At 39.0% G+C, this 17,470-nt stretch overlaps 1 protein-coding gene across 1 annotated transcript in view; it reads right to left on the minus strand.

Moving 5' to 3' along the window:
- Tex11 (testis expressed 11) overlaps window positions 1-17,470 on the minus strand; it is a 327,793-nt gene that overhangs the window by 112,899 nt on the left and 197,424 nt on the right. The window contains exon 17 of the mRNA XM_038317046.1: window positions 11,058-11,182. Within this exon, the coding sequence (XP_038172974.1) occupies window positions 11,058-11,182 (125 nt within the window). The remainder of the gene's footprint in view (window positions 1-11,057; window positions 11,183-17,470) is intronic.

The raw sequence follows: 17,470 nt of genomic DNA on the forward strand, positions 1-17,470 counted from the left end.
TTACACAAGGGAATTTTTTCAACATAAAGAATGAAGCTATGTTATTATGATGGAAATAAATGAAATTGGAGATAAGTTTGACTCACCTTAGAAAGACAAATATTAATATGTTTTCTCTCATTTAAAACCATGAATATGTCTATAAAACAACATTAGATGTGAATAAAGGTAAATAAATAAAGGGGAATAAATGAAGCAAATGAAAGAGGAGAGGGAGAAAAAGAAACAGGGAAGTGGGTGGGATATGTTTACCACACAAAACATATCTGTAAAAAATTAAATTAATAAATAAGATTAAAAAGAAAAAAGAGAATTCTACAGTGTACGGCTGGGTAAATTGTGTGTTTTGACAAAACAATTTACAATTCCAATGCTATCTCAGTGTTTGATATTTCTCCCAAAATTTAACTGAAATAATATACTACCACCAGTCACAAACACTAAAAGCAGAACATGCAGTAGATATAGTCTTGAACTCTTGTCTAGGTAGAGAATTTCTGAAAGCTATATTTAATTAAGAACCTGAACAGTCTTTTCTCAATTCATCAGGAGGTAGTGAATTTTATGAATGCAAATCAAAACAACTTTGAGATATCACCTGTCAGATTGGCTAAAATCCAAAACACCAATAATAACCTTTGCTGGAGAGGTTGTGGGGTAAGGGGTACACTCATCCATTGCTGGTGGGAATGCACACTTGTGCAACCACTTTGGAAAGCAGTGTGGCGGTTTCTCAGGAAATTCGGGATCAACCTACCCCAGGACCCAGCAATTCCACTATTGGGAATCTACCCAAGAGATGTCCAATCATACAACAAAAGCATATGCTCATCTATGTTCATAGCAGCATTATTTGTAATAGCCAGATCCTGGAAACAACCTAGATGCCCTTCAGTGGAAGAATGGATGAAGAAACTGTGGAATATATACATGCTAGAATACTACTCAGCGGTAAAAAACAAAGACATCTTGAATTTTGCATGCAAATGGATGGAAATAGAAAACACTATTCTGAGTGAGGTAACCCAGACCCAAAAAGATGAACATGGGATGTACTCACTCATAATCGGTTTCTAGCCATAATTAAAGGTTATCGAGCCTATAATTTGGGATCCTTGAGAAGATAATAAGAAGGTGAACCCCCCAAAAAAGACATAGTAATCCTCCTGGATATTGGAAGTAGACACGATCGCCAGGCAAAAATTGGGAACTTGAGGGTGGGGCGAGACGCGGACAAGGGAAGATGGGGAGAGAAAAGCGTGAAGGGGAGAATGGGAGGAGCTCGGAGGAATGGGATGCTTGGGATATAGGAAGGGTGGATATGGGAGCAGGGAAGCATATATCTTAATTTAGGGAGCCATCTGAGGGTTGTCAAGAGACTTGACCCTAGAGGGGTTCCCAGGTTTCCAGGGAGACGCCCCCAGTTAGTTCCTTGGGCAGCTGAGGAGAGGGAGCCTGAAAAGGCCAGTTCCTATAGCCATACTGATGAATTTCTTGCATATCACCATAGAACCTCCACCTGGCGATAGATGAAGAAAATGACTTAGCCCCACATTGGAGCACCGGACTGAGCTCCCAAGTTCCTGATGAGGAGCAGAAGGAGAGAGAACATGAGAAAGAAAGTCAGGACCGTGAGGGGTGCGTTCACCCATGGAGACGGTGGGACAGAACTAAAGGGAGATCACCAACTCCAGTTGGATTGGGACTGATGGAACATGAGACCAAACCAGACTCTCTGAATGTGGCCGACGGTGGAGGCTGACAGAGAAGCCAAGGACAAAGGCGCTGATCTTTGACTCTTCTGCATGGACAGGCTCTGTGGGAGCCTTCTCAGCTTGGTTGATCACCTTCCTGGACCTGGGGGGAGTTGGGAGGACCTTGGTCTTAACATAGAGTAGGGAATCCCGATGGCTCCTTGGCCTGAAAAGGGAAGGAGGGAGGGTATGGGGGGAGGGGAGGGAAGGGAAGGGGGAGGAAGAGGGGAGGAGATGGAAACTTTTTAAATAAAAAAAAGAAAAAAAACAGAAAAGAAAAAGAAAAAAAAGAAAAATCAGTGACAAAATCTTTTTTTTTTACATAACATTTGTGGATATTTTATTTATTTTTTTTAATTTATTTATTTATATTTTAAATTGTTTTTATTTTTTTCTCATGGTTTTTTTTTATATTTAAAAATTTCCATCTCCTTCCCTCCTCCTCCCCCCTCCCTCCTCTCCTCCTCCCCCTTCCCTCCCCTCCTTCTCCCCCTTCCCTCCCCTTCCCTCCACCCATACCTCCCCTCCCTCCCTCTCAAGGCCAAGGAGCCATCAGGGTTCCCCACTCTATGCTAAGTCCAAGGTCCTCCCAACTCCCCCCAGGTCCAGGAAGGTGATCGACCAAGCTGAGAAGGCTCCCACAGAGCCTGTCCATGCAGAAGAATCAGAGCCCAGCGCCATTGTCCTTTGCTTCTCAGTCAGCCCCCGCTGTTGGCCACATTCAGAGAGACAGGTTTGGTCACATGATCCATCAGTCCCATTCAACTGGAGTTGGTGATCTCCCTTTAGTTCTGTCCCACCGTCTCCATGAGTGAACGCACCCCTCACGTTCCTGATTTTCTCCCTCATGTTCTCGCTCCTTCTGCTCCTCATCAGGACCTTGGGAGCTCAGTCCAGTGACAAAATCTTTCCATGAATTGTTAACTTCTTGATATCTTACACATAGAAACTGTGAGGAGAAATGTGTTTCTATAGTCCTAGCTGAAATAATAGAGAACCAGAGTCAACAGCCCATATAGGTACTATGTTCTATGAGAATGCAGATTATATACATATATATATATATATATATATATATATATATATATATATATATATATATGAATCTATTCTTAGGAGGCATGGAAACATGAAGATTTGGGTCACCTAGTGAAATACTTCAGAGTTCACCATTTAAGAAGGTACTCCACTTACTCTCAGAATACTGTAAGTAGCAAGCCTATACCTGTAAGACACTGAATAGGTGCTTCAAGTTTTGAGCCCCAGTTACTTTATTGTCTTACCCTTGTTCTTCATCTGAGCTTTTCAAGTATGACATTTAAACTTTGACAATATCATACATGTGAATTCTGTGTTATGGGCAGTTTTACCCACCATTTCTCTCTCTCTCTCTCTCTCTCTCTCTCTCTCTCTCTCTCTCTCTCTCTCTCTCTCTCACACACACACACACACACACACACACACACACACACACACCTCACTGAAACCTTTCTTCTTTCCAACAAGTCCTCCACTCCAATTCTGGTATCTTTTTTCCGACCCACTGAGTTTAACTGTAGTCGCCTGCATGAGCATGAGTGTGTATGGAGTTCTTACTGGAATATAGGCAATGTATCAATGGCTTCAACACTGAAGAAATGACATGACCACATCCAGCAACTACTGGATTAACTGCTCACAGTCCTTTACTGAGGGGTGGAAGCCTTACAATCCTCTCTGTCATGTATGATGAAACAGTGAGAGGTCTAATCTTGTACAGTTAACAACAGAGTTCATATATGTAATAGCTGTGTCCAGAACACATTGTTTTGCAGGATCCCTTCCTAAACTCTGACTCTTATATTCCTTTCATCCTCTTCTGCAATGTTCCCTGAATCTTGAAGGGGATAATCATATGATTCACTTAGGACCTAGTACTCTACAGTCACGTACTCTCTGCACTTTCACCAGTTGAGTTTCTACGTTACCTTATGTCCACTGTGAAAAGACGCTCTTATGATAAAGACTGAGAGCAACATATAGATGTGAATATTAAGGAGGCTGTTTGATACCACAGTAGTTGGTTTTCTCCTAGAGCCTATGACCTCCACAGGCTCTTGATCAGGTTTCTAATATAAGGTATGAGTTTCCATCTGTGGTGTGGGCCTCAAATCCAATCAGAAAACACTTTTTTACCCCCATAATAGTCAGTCATGCCATTATTGTCCCAGTAAGTGTATCTTGGCAGGCAGGTCATTGTCATAGTTCATAGGGTCCACAGTTGGATAGGACTGTTAATGACTTTCCCAGCAGCTTGCTACCCAACATGGAGGAGAATTCCAGTTTATTCCACTTGAATTCTGGTGTCTTTAGTAAATAGGGTCTTATGATATAATTCTGGTGGGCAAATAAGGATGTTGTTTTAGTGGTATCTGTAGCCTCCTCTACCAACAGCTCATAGGAGGGCATCCCAAGCCTGGTACTGGAGTTCTCATTTAGTAACCTTTGGCTTCTGGAAGGAGCATTATCCACCCATGCAAGATGACTCTGATGTTTTTAACTGACTTACAAAATGGTAGGTTTGCACAGGGCTTTCTCATATATCCTTAGTTTTAGTTAACTCTCCCCATACCATCTTGTTTCCCCCATTTCCTGATATCGCTCCTATTTAAATCTTTCCACCCCAAGTTTTTCCCTTCTCTGCTTTCATATCAAATGTTCTTCTAGCCTCCTTCCTTAAGGTTTCTTTTTCCACTCCACATTTAATGGTCTCTTTCTAGCTTCCTGACCTCCATGACACTCCAATTTAAACATATCAGTCAAAGAATTCTAAGCTAAGGCTTGCATATGAGAGAGAACATGTGTTTATCTATTTGGGTCTGGATATCCTCACACAGTATAATTTTTTTCAGTTCCAATTTCCTGAAATTTCATATTAATTTGAATAAAATTACATTGTATATATGTACTACAATTTCATTATCAGTTCACTGATTGATGGACATCTAGGCTCCTTCCATTTCCTGGTATTGAGAATAATTTCATTTTCTGACCATTCTCTTACCTATCTATTTATTACTCTGATTCCAGCAATCCTGCAGTAAAATCTCCAACTCATTGATGCTTCCAACTTTTCCCTATATCTCAAACCCTTAATGTCTTCTGATACACCCACGTAAAATTCTAGAAGTATTCACTATAATTACTCCAATTTTACTGATAGTTTTTATTCATTAAATTTATTTTTACAAAAACTGAAGTCTTGTTAAGCCAAACTTTGCACAGACTTTTGTTATTTCATCCATTCAGCAGAATTCAGAAGTTGTTTAAAATTATACAACCATTTGCTTTTTTTCTTTCTTTTCCTTTTTTTCCTTTTTTTAGTTTTTCAAGACAGGGTTTCTCTGTGCAACTGCTGTGGCTGTCCTGGAACTTGCTCTGTAAACCAGGCTGGCCTCAAACTCACAGAGATCTGCTTGCCTCTGTCTCTTGAATGCTGGGATTAAAGGCATGTGCCACCACCATCCAGCTATTTGCTTTATTTCTGAGCATCATCAAGTGAGTCTTAATACTATTGGCAAGCACTTGACACTTCTTTAATCATTCACTTCCTGCTTTTATGAATGATTAGTTTATACCTTATCCTGTCTTCTCAAATCTCCTATACATATCTCCCAATGCCATTACATGACAGCAAGTTTAAGAGAAATGAAAAAATAATCTATCAAAAAGAGAGTAAAAAGAGCAACTGATAAGGTAAGAATAAAACAAGAAGTACTAGAAACCAATTGTGTTTCAAAGAATGGTCAACTGTATTGACTAAAGCTAATAGGCAAAATATGATGAGAACTAAGATTTAACCACTGCAATATACTGGACAGAGGTCACCAGTGACCTTAACAAAAGCCGACTTTCTGACAAAAGCTGGACAGAATAAAAACTCAGGAGATATGGAGGAATAATAAGTATAGACAACATTACAGAGGAGTTTTGTTACTAAAGAAAGAAAAGAAGCTGGGTAGTAGTTGATAAGAAAATGGTTAAGACAGATTATTTTTGTTTTAAGTTTCTGTTCATCAGGACAAGAGTATATTTATAAGCTATGAGAATAACTCAGTAAAAAGGGATGCAAAGGCAATAATAGGTGATTTCAGAAGCAAGTGCTTAAGTTGAGAGACTGCCTTTAGGAAGGAATGTGAATAGTTCACACACAACAACGGTTGAGAAGATAAACTATATGATGGTAGGTATGTGCTGTAGCACGACTTCTAGTTGTTCTTAATAATAAAAACCCAGAGTCAGATATGGGGGTTGATGCTGAAGATCAGTGAAGCAGAGAGGCCAGCCACTAGACAGTTCTTTTACCTCTACCAATGCTCCGACCAAAGAGGTGATCCTATCCTCAGACTGCATCTCCAGACTCCATCTGTCTCCACCAAACCTTAGAATGCAACTCTCTCCACCAAACCTCAGGCTGCACTGAGCTCCTGTCTCCATCCACCTTATATTCCTCTCTCCGCCCATTCATATTACTCCTATCTCTACCTCCCTAGTACTGGGATTAAAGGCATGGTATCCCAAGTGCCGGGATCACTTTTGTGTGAGTTGTTTCTCTTTTAGGCAGATTCAGTCTTGTGTAGCCCAAGGTGGCCTTGAACTAACAGAGATCCCTCTGTTTCCCAAATACTGGGATTAAAGGTGTGAGCCACCACTCCCTGGCCTCTAGTGGCTTAACTCTGCACTCTGATCTTCAGGCAAGCTTTATTTGTTAAAACATAAACAAAATTATCACTACAGTGTGCAGAGAGGTCGTAGTATGAATCTGTGGAAGTTCTTTTCCAGGTTTCCTTGGGTTTTACAAACTAGAATATGCATGCTATCACTTTGGAGGGTAAATTTTACGAATGGCTAGTATTGTGGTTTGAATGTAAAATGTCTCCCATAGGCTCTATACTTGAATACTTAAGTTACCAGTTGGAGGTTATAATGTTGAATAGAAATGGTCCCCATAGACTTGTGTTTGAATGCTTGGACCATAGAAAGTGGCACTATTAAAAGATGTGGCCTTGCTGGAGTGTGAACCTTTTGGAATAAGTGTCTCACTATGGAGGCAGGCTCTGAGGTCTCATATATGCTCAAGCTACACCCAGTGTGGCTCACAGTTCACTTTGTGTTGCCTGCAGATCAAGATGTAGAACTCCCAGCTCCTTCTCCAGTACCATGTTTACCTGTGTGCTGCCATGCTTCTCACCATGATAATGAAGTAAACCTGACACTGAAAGCCAGCCCCAATTAAATGTTTTCCTTTATAAAAGTTGTCATGTTCATGATGTCCCTTCACACTAATAGAAACCCTCAGACAATGGTGTTGTATGGAAAGATTGAAAACTTCAGAAGGTGAAGCCTTAATAGAGGAAACGTATCAGTGGGGGCAAGTCTTGAGATTTTATAGCCCAGCCACACTTTACAGCATATCGTTTCTGGTCTACTGATGCAATAAGACTGGCTGGCCTCATGCTTCTCCCACCACTCCTTCCCCAGCATGATGGACTTTAAAGCCCCTGGAACTGTCATCCAAATAATTTTTTTCTCTCTTAAATCACTTTTGTCAAGGTATTTTTATCACGGCAACAGGAAATGAAACTAATACAGTTTGATAGATAAGGTAGCTTATTTTAAAAAAGAAAGTGGTATCTTACCTTATCTAGCCTTTTATCCTAAAATTGGATTATCATTGTCTTCTATTCTGCTTCTAATTTTTCCCTATTCAGCTCCCCAAGAAACAGCCAGAAATGCTTTCTCAAAGCACTGCTTGTGATTCTGTTTGTTGTTTGGGTTTGGTGTCTTTTGAGATTAGGTCTTCACTGTAGTCAAAGGCTGGCCTCAAAATCCTTATCTTCTTGTCTACAGGATATGACACCACACCTGGCCTCAAAGGGTTGCTTTTTATATAAACTACCAACAAAGTTTTCTTGTTGTTTAGAAAATATTATATAATCAGGCCACCAATATTAATTCAACTTTATCCTATATGTTTCCTCTATAGCATTGTTTTATTATTAGATATTTTTTAAAAAAAATACCAATCCAAATTCCTACTTCCTTCCCTCCTCCCATTCCCTCCACAGACCCTCCCATCCCACCCCTCTAATCCTAAGAGAAGGTAAGGCACTTTGCTTTGTGGAAGGTCCAAGGCCCTCCCTACTACATCTAGGCTGAGCAAGGTATAATGGGATAGTCGAGATGGAGGAAGGACAGATATGAGAGCAAAAAAGGAGGTATCTTGATTGAGGGAGCTATTATGGAGTTAGCAAGAAATCTGGCTCTAGAAAAATTCCCAGGAATCCACAAGAATGATCCCAGCTAAGACCCTAAGCAATAAAGGAGAGGGTGCCTGAACTGGCCTTGCTCTGTATTCAGACTGATGCTTATCTTAAATATAACCATAGAATCTTTGACGAACAACAGATGGAAACAGAGGCAGAGTCCCACATCAGAGCACTGGACTGAGCTCCCAAGTTCCAGCTGAAGAGTAGAAGGATTGAGAATATGAGCAAAGAGGTCAAGACCATGATGGGGTTCACCCACTGAAACAGTTTACCTGAGCTAATAGGAGCTCACCAACTCCAGCTGGACAGGGAAGGAACAAGAATAGGACCAAACTAGTCCCTCTGAATGTGGTTGACAGTTGTATGACTGGGATGTATACCTTGCTCAGTATAGCATTGTTTTAACATACAAGTCACTATATTAAGTATAAGTTTAAGAATTGTGGAGAAATAAATATTTTATTATTCCAACCATATACACTGTCTCACGAGCCAAGTCAATTATATTACTATTTTATATTTTATTCACATCTTCTAAACATTTAAACTATTTTCTTACATTCTAAATGCTACCTTTTTTTCAAAGCTCAACTTAAGTTTTCCCTCTATTATAGAAATTTCCCAATTCAATTCCAGTGTCAGTGCCTCCCTTCTTCTTCTGAATTTCAGTGAATCTTAACATGCATATTAGTTATTTGATTTTTGTTCTATGTACTGTCCATTAATGCTAATGTATGTTTTGTTCATTCAAACTATCTTGAGGACTCTTTCTAGATTCTAGACCAACAACTTAACCAAAGTTGTCACTTAATACAATTTCAACCATAGATTTAGATACTGGTGAGCAAGGTAACAGAATTTCTAAAGGAAGAAAATTATTTGATGCTGACATGGGATGCATTTGTATAGGATGGAAAGAAAGAGAAGAGAGGGACAAAGGAAAATCAGGGTGTCTGTATGGGTCTGAGCTACGTCCTCTGTATATGTATCATGATTGTGTAGCTTGGTGTTCTTGTGGGACTCCTAACAATGGGAGTGGAGGGTGAATCTGACTCTTTTGACTGCTCTTGGGACCCTTTTCCTCTTATTGAGGTGTCTCCTCCAGCCATGATGTGAGGGTTTGTGACTAGTCTTATTGAAGCACGTTATACTGTGTTTGCTTGATATCCCTGGGAGCCCTACTCTTTTCTGAAAATGAATGGAAGAGGAGGAGATCTGGGGGAGAGAAGAGGTAGGGGAACTAGGAGGAGTGAAGGGAGGGAATTGAGGTCAGGATGTAATACATGAGAGAAGAATGAAAAATATATAAGTTGAGGACTAAAGAGATGGCTCGGTGTTTAAGAGCAATCATTGCTCTTGTAGTGGACCCAAATTAAGTTACCAGCAGTCACATGGTGGCTCAAAGCTTGCCTGTAACTTTAGTTCTAGGGGAACTGATTCCATTTTCTGGCCTTCACAGGCTCCTACATGGTGTATATGAACTCATGCACACATGCGTGCACGTGCACACACATACACACACACAATAAATATATTAAAATCTTACATTTGAAATAAAAAGCAGACAAGTAGTAGGAGAATTGTAGAAATTAAATTCCAAGCATAAACTTGGTTTTCATCTAAGCAAAAGAATCAGAAACTAAAGTAGTTTAAATAAGACCAAGAGTCATAGCTTAGGGGGCCAAGGAGATGGCTCAGCAGTTAAGAGCATTTGGCTGCTCTTCCAGAGGACCTGGGTTCAATTCACAGCACACATATGACAGTTCTCAGCCATCTGCAACTCTAGTACCTAGGGCACCAGACACATAGGTAGTATATGTACATACATGCAGGCAAAATACTCATTATACAGAAAATAAAAATTAAATCTTTTTAAAGAGTCATAGTTTATAAATCACATTTTCAATCATCTTAGTTAATTTTTTACAAAAGTCCTAGAAGCAATACCTTTATTTGCTAATGGTGGTATTAAGATTTATTTTAAGTTAGGCATTTATTAAAAGGTGGGTCCAATACTCCATTCAGGCCAAGAGTTCCAAAGCTGGTATGGCATCTTTTCTCATTCTGTATCTCATTAAGACCAAAGTTTTGCAAATAAAAATAGATATATTATTAAACAAAAATTGATGTTTTATTGTTATAAAAGACACAAGTTAGCCATAGCAGTAGCAAGCATCTTTAATCCCAGTACTTGGGAGGCAGAGACAGGTAGATCTCTATAAGTTCAAAGCTAGCCTAGTCCACATACTAACTTCCAGGCCAGTCAGAGTTGTATCGTGAGAACATCCCTCCCCAACAAAGAAAGAAAGGTCACAAGTGTTTAAACTATATTCATTTAAATTGATGATAAATATAAATTTCTAAGTAGATACATATTTATTTGCATGGCATGTTGTACTCCTATCCTAGCTTTTCATAGAGCCGAGGATACAAACAGGGCTTAGAGCATGCTAGGCAAATGCTCTACCATAAGTGACATTCTCTGCCCATGAACAACATTTTTAAAATCTTAAGTTTCTTTGATTTTAAAAATATCATTACTATCATTATCATCATATTCATCATCATTATCATCATAGCCACTATTTGTGTGTGTGTGTGTGTGTGTGTGTGTGTGTGTGTGTGCAGGGCACATGTGGAGGTTAGAGAACAACTTTGTGAAGTTGGTTCTCTCCTTTTACTTTTATGTGGGTTCAGAGGATTGAACTCAGGTCACCAGGCTTCTGACAAGTGTCTTTACTCACTGAGCCATCTCACTGATCCTAGGGTTTCTTTTAAAATTAGTGTTTGATATGTTTATTTTTGTTTGTTTTAAACACAAATCTGTTGCCTCAAAATAAGATAAATAAGATGAAAAACAAGACAATTATATAAGAATCTTGGTATGAAAATGTGAGACAAAACAGTAAAAGAAGGACTCTCCTATGCCAAGCTGATGGTGATGAATTCTTTTTCAAAAAGAAAAATAGTATAATAGTGGATAAATATGAATTACCTCTAGAGCAAACTGTATAGCCAAACTTAGGATTTTCTTAGGTGAAACTTCACTTTCAAATAGACCATCATCATCCACTTCCTCATCTGTTAATAATTTCTCCAAAGTACTGACCACCTGTAAAGCTGAAATAAACAATAGGAATATGAGATATTTTCATCAAAGATAATCCTTATTTATGGTTAATTATATCATAATGGATTTTGAATCACCTTAAGATATTCATCTTTAGAAATACAGAATTATTAAGTCATATGAATTAATAAACCATCAAGAATGACTTGAATATTAGAAAAATGCCTAACTGAGCAACTGCACTTTTGTAAATTTATCTACAGAAATAGCTTCAAAAGCAAACAAATACAAGATGTTCATCTAGTACTACTTGTAAGACTAAAATACAAAACCTATAGCCTAAATTCCATTACTGATAGATGGATTGGGTGCATTGTGGAGCACCAAATTGGGAATGTTTATAACACTATTAAAATGGAATGAGGTCTTATATCCCATTATTTGTCATAAAGGTAGATAATTATAAATTAAATGGATACAATAGATATTAAGTGACATATAAGTTATACCTAATAATCCAAAAAGGAGACAAAAGATTTCAGAACAAAGAACAACTACCTAGAATAGGATATTTCAAGCTGAAAAATGAATCAATTCAATGAGGACATAAAGCAAATTGTTTATAGATCCAATGACAAAATTTCATAATATAAGATGCAAAAATGGGCTAGTGAGATGTTAAGACCTTCATCCACAACCCTGATGATCTGATTTTATACCTGGGACCCACATGGTGGAAGGAGAGAACCCAATCATTATGTCCAGTCAATGGATTTACCTCCAGATCTAAACCTGTTTCCAGACACAAGCTTCAATGATCTTAGACATGCCCAAGGACATAAACAACAAGCTTACCAGTCATCCTGCCCAAAATCTTCAAATGAACTGACTGATGAAAAGACTTTCTAAATAAAGCTATTTAACAACAACCATGGGCAGTAATTACCTCCTTCCTCAAATATGCAGACACCAATGCAAGGCCACAAAGATCAAACACAATCATGGAATACACCACTCCAATAGTAAATAAGGTAAGAGTCTCTAAAAGAACTGGAGAGTCATACACCAAGCTGCAAACACAGACCTGTAGTCCTAGCATTCTGAATACCAAGGTGTGAGGCTCATGTGTCCATAGGCGTTTAAAACCAGCCTGGGTAATAATGAGATATTTAAAAAAGGAAGTGTAGGTTTGTAAACTGTCCAACTAATAATACAAAATAACACATTTCAAAGAAGCTTAATAAACATCAAGGATGTAGAGAAACCGGGCTAGTGAGATGCTTGTTGCTAAGCCTGATGACCTGAATTTGATCCCTGGAGCTTACATGGTTGAAGATGAGAACTGACTCCAAGTTTTCCTCTGATTACCACACATTTTTTAAACAATACATTTCAAAATAGATGTAAGTATGCATTTAGACTCTAAACTTTGGAGGAAGGTGACAACTGTCTAAGCAGATTTAATGCAAGCAAGACTTAACCAAGACATTATCAAATAATACAAAACCAAAGACTGACAATCTTGAAAGCAGCAGCTGAAAAGAAGCAGCACATAAAAGGGTGTGTCTATAGTCTAGCAGCACTAACGTTTCTTGGCAGAAACATTACCGGCCATGAAAAATTGAGAAGACAGATCCAAAGTACAGATGGAAAAAACTGCTAACTAGGAATACTTGGCAAGGAAATTAAGGACAAATGAAAATTTCCAGATAAACAAACATTAAAGGAACTGAAGGAAAAGTATATTGATTAGCAAGACAAAAACTAAACCATGAAAGTAAGTTAAATTCAAAATAATCTTGATAAGTGTGTAACTACCCTATAGCTTTAGAATGAAGGTTAAAATTAAATTATTAAAAATATCTATAATAATTTTAAAGAATATTTAATATAAAATATAAGTTGATCAAAAATATAAACTATGGGGAAGCAGGTGGATGGTATGATCAAAGTAATTATCATTTTAAAACAGCCTATTTATTATAAGATGTTTTAAATAAGCCTGTGATAATCACAAAACAAACTATAATTATTACATGGCATATAAAGTAATCAAAGTAGATAACCATAGAATATCACCTGATTAAAAAGAAAGACAACATGTAGAAAGGAGCAAAAGATATAGAAAACAAGAAGACTTAGTGGGATAGCAATAGTCCTTGTGCAAGGATGAAAAGAGAAAGGTGAAGGTTTTTGGTGGCCCTGCCGAGGATACCACTAAGCAAAGACGCCGTGCACAACAAAGTTAGTGCAAGATGTTTATTGGGGGAGGAGGACAAAGAATGAAAGGCCATGTTGGAGTGGGGACATGAGAGAGGCAGGCAGAGAGAGACAGTGAAGAAACGAGAGGAAGAAGCAAGAAAGTAAGCTGTGCCTGACAGGCACTCTTAAGGGGTGCACATGTCACATAGCTTATGGTACGATGACATAACTGCTTTGGTGGCAGATGCAAGCTGCCACCATGGTGGGAATTAACACTTTGGATATCAATAATTGTCTTGAGTGTAAATGACTTAATTCTGTAATCAAAACATACACAGTGAGTGAATGGATTAAAACCAGGAAAATATTGTATCTATAAGACACTTTACAAGAAAGCCTTTTAAGAACACAGTATGAATGTGATGGAGGTAGAAAAAGACATTCCATATAAATGCATGGCAAAATAGAGCTAGATTATATGTATTTATACAAGCCAAAATAAATTTTCAGCAAAAATTATAAAAAGACAAAAAGAGCATTTCACAGTACTAAAGTGTATTTCTTATTGTTGTAATTATAACTATGTTTCTCCCTTCCTTTTCTTTTTTTATTAAAGAATCTAAGGCAATTTACTTGCATATATTATATACCACTTTGGAGAGTCACTATGTTATACACAGGTATAATATTTCAATTTGAGAGTCTCTCTATCACACATTTTCAACAAATTTTACTCTTAATATTATTACATTTATAAGATTTGAATATTTTATACCCAATTATTTTTATTTAAATAATATATTTTTTCATTTATTTTACAAATCAACCAGTTTTCCCTCCCTCCTCTTCTCCCCTTTCCCATCTACCCCCTCCCCATCAACTCCTCCTCCATCTCTGTTCAGAATGGGGTAGACCTCCCATGGGCTTGCACAAAGCATAGCACATCAAGTTGAGGCAGGACCAAGATCCTCCCCTTACATCATGGCCAGGCCAGGTAATCCAGCATGGGGAATAGGTTACCAAAAGCCAGATATGTGCCAGGGAGAGGTCATGCTCTCACTGTTAGAAGAATTACTGAGAGATTAAGCTACATGATTGTCATACACATGCAAAGGGCCTAGATCAGTCTCAAGTAGGCTCTCTGGCTGTTGGTCCAGTCTCCACAAGTCAGCTGTTTCCGTGGGTTCCCCCATGATGACCCACCCTGATGTGGGAGTCCCCTATGTATGCTATGAATATGTTTTATTACCACTGGTTAATAAAGAAGCTACTTGGGCCCATGGCAGGGCAGAATAGAGGAAGGCAGGAATTCCAAACAGAGAAAGAGAAGAAAAGAAGGCAGAGTCAGGGAGATGCCCAGGAACCTTACCAGTAAACTACGAGCCTCATGGTAAAATATGAAATAATAAAAATGGGTTAATTTAAGATGTAAGAGTTAGTTAATAAGACGCCTAAGCTAATAGGCCAAGCAATGTTTTAAATTAGTACAGTTTCTATGTGATTATTTCGGGTCTGGGCCGCCGGGAAATGGACAATCTCCTACTACACCCCTGGCTGGTATAATCCCTCCTCCCTTTCTGCTGCTAGACTGTCAGAGCTCAGCATAGTACTTGTCTGTGGGTCTCTGCCTCTGCTTCATTTAGTTACTGGATAGATTATCTGTGATGGCAATTATGGAAGTCACCAATCTGCTTATAGGCACCCTCTCCACTATTGCTAGGAGTATTAATTGGGGTCATCCTTGTGGGTTCTGGGGGTTTCCCTGGCACCAGTTTTTCCTTAACCCCAAAATGCTCCCCCATCAAGAAGTCTCTTTACTCTCCTCCTCCATCCTTCCTCCATCTGCCTCCTGCACCCAGCCCACCCAATCCACTCCCTCTAGTTCTCATCCCTTCATTCCCCCAACCCCTGCCTCCAGTTTACCCAGGAGATCTTTTCTGCTTCCCTTTCCCAGGGAAACCCATGCATCCCTCTTTGGACCCTCCTTGTTATAAAGCCTTTCTGGGGCTGTGGATTATAAGTTGATTATCCTATACTTTACTCTTAATAACCATTTATGAGTGTGTACATACCATGTTTGTCTTTCTGGGTTTGGGTTACCTCACTCAGAATGTTTTTTTCTAGTTCCATTCATTTGCCTGCAAATTTCATGATGTCATTGTTTTCAAGAGTTGAGTAGTACTCTATTGCGTAAATATACCACATTTTCTTTATCCATTCTTCATTTGAGGGGCATCTAGGTTGTTTCTAGGTTCTGGCTATTAGGGATAATGTTTTTATGAACATAGTTAAGAAAGTGTCCTTGTGGTATGATTGAGCAACCTTTGGATATATGTCTAAATTGGTATCGCTGGATCTTGAGGTAAATTGATTCCCAATTTTCTAAGAAACCACCATACCATTTTCCAAAGTGGTTGTACAAATTAGCACTCCGACCAACAATGGAGGAGTGTTCTCCTTACTCCACTTCTTCTCCAGCATGTGGTGTCAATGTGTTTTTGATCTTAGCCATTCTGATGGGTGTAAGACTAAATTTCAGAGTTGTTTAGATTTGCACTTCCCTGGTGACTAAGGACGTTGAGCAATTCCTTAAATGTCTTTCGGCCATTTGAGATTCTTCTGTTGAGAATTCTCTGTTGAGATCTGCACCTCAATTTTATTTTTTTTATTTTTTGTGCTGTTTCTTTTTTATTTATTTTTTTGTATTTCTTTTCCTCTATATATTAAATACCAACCACAGTTTACTCTCCCTTCTCTCCTCTCAGTCCCTCTCTGCCATCTTTCCTTTCCCACAGATTCACTTCCCTGTTTTTCTTCAGAAAAGAGCAGGCCTCCGAGGAATATCAACCAAACATGTCATAAAAAGTTACAATAAGACTAGGCACAAATTCGCATATCAAGGCTGGACAAGGCAACCCAGTAGGAAGAAAATGATCCCTAAAGCAAGCAAGAGTCAGAAACAAACCTGCACCTACTGTTAAGAGCTCCACGAGAATACCAAGATACACACACATAACATATACTCAGAGGATCTAAGTCAGACCCATACAGACTCCCTGATTGCCACTTTAGTGTCCATGAGCAACTAGGAGCCCTGTTTAGTTGATTCTTTCTTTAATTAAAACATTTTATTGTTTTTTGCTTTGTAAATAATACCATCCAAAATTTCCCCCTCCTCCCTTCTTCCCCTCCTCCCTTCTTCCCCTCCTCCCTTCTTCCTCCCCCTCCCTCTCCAGCCCTAAGGGAGGGCAGGGTACCCTGCCCTGTGGGAAGTTCAAGGCCCTCCCAGCTCTATCCAGGTCTAGGACGGTGTGCATCCAAACAAGACTAGGCTCCCAAAAAGTCAGTGCATGCAGTAGAATCAAATCCCAGTGCCATTATGAATGGCTTCTCAGTCTGCCCCCATTGTCAGCCACATTCAGAGGGTCCAGTTTGATTACATGCTCCTTCAGTCCCAGTCCAGCTGGATTTGGTGAGCTCCCATTAGATCAGTCACACCGTCTCAGTGGATGAACCAACCCCTCATGGTCCTGACTTCCTTGCTAATCTTTTCCCTCTTTCTGCTCTTCAACTGGACCTTGGGAGCTCAGTCCATGCACCCCAATTTTAATTGGATCATTTGGTATTTTGATGTTTAGTTTTTTGTGTTCTTTATATATTTTGGAGCTCAGCCCTCTGTCAGATGTGTCTCTACCTTCCTTTTCCTCCCTTCAAACTGTTCCGTATACCTTTCCTTGCTCTCTTTCAAATTTAAGGCCTCTTTTATTCATTAATTGTTATTGCATGCATATGTATACATGTATTTACACACATATAAATATAACCTGCACAGAATGTATGTCACTTGTACGTATAATTTCAGGGCTGACCATTTGGTATTGGATAACCAATGAGTGTACTCTTCTCTAGGGAAGACTATTTCTCCTACTCTCAGCATTCCTTAGTTGCCTGTAGTTCTTTGTGTATATGCTTGGGTCAGTCAACATCCTGTCAGGGAGAAGGGAAGAAATCTTGGTCTCCACACTTCCTTGAAGATTTAAACACATTTAATGGTTAATGGGGGGAGTATTTTATTCTGTGGTGTGACCACTGATAAGGTGCTCATGCTCCTATAAATAAGCCCTTACCCATGCTTC

The sequence above is a fragment of the Arvicola amphibius genome, chromosome X (assembly GCF_903992535.2).
Source record: "Arvicola amphibius chromosome X, mArvAmp1.2, whole genome shotgun sequence".
NCBI lineage: Eukaryota > Metazoa > Chordata > Mammalia > Rodentia > Cricetidae > Arvicola > Arvicola amphibius.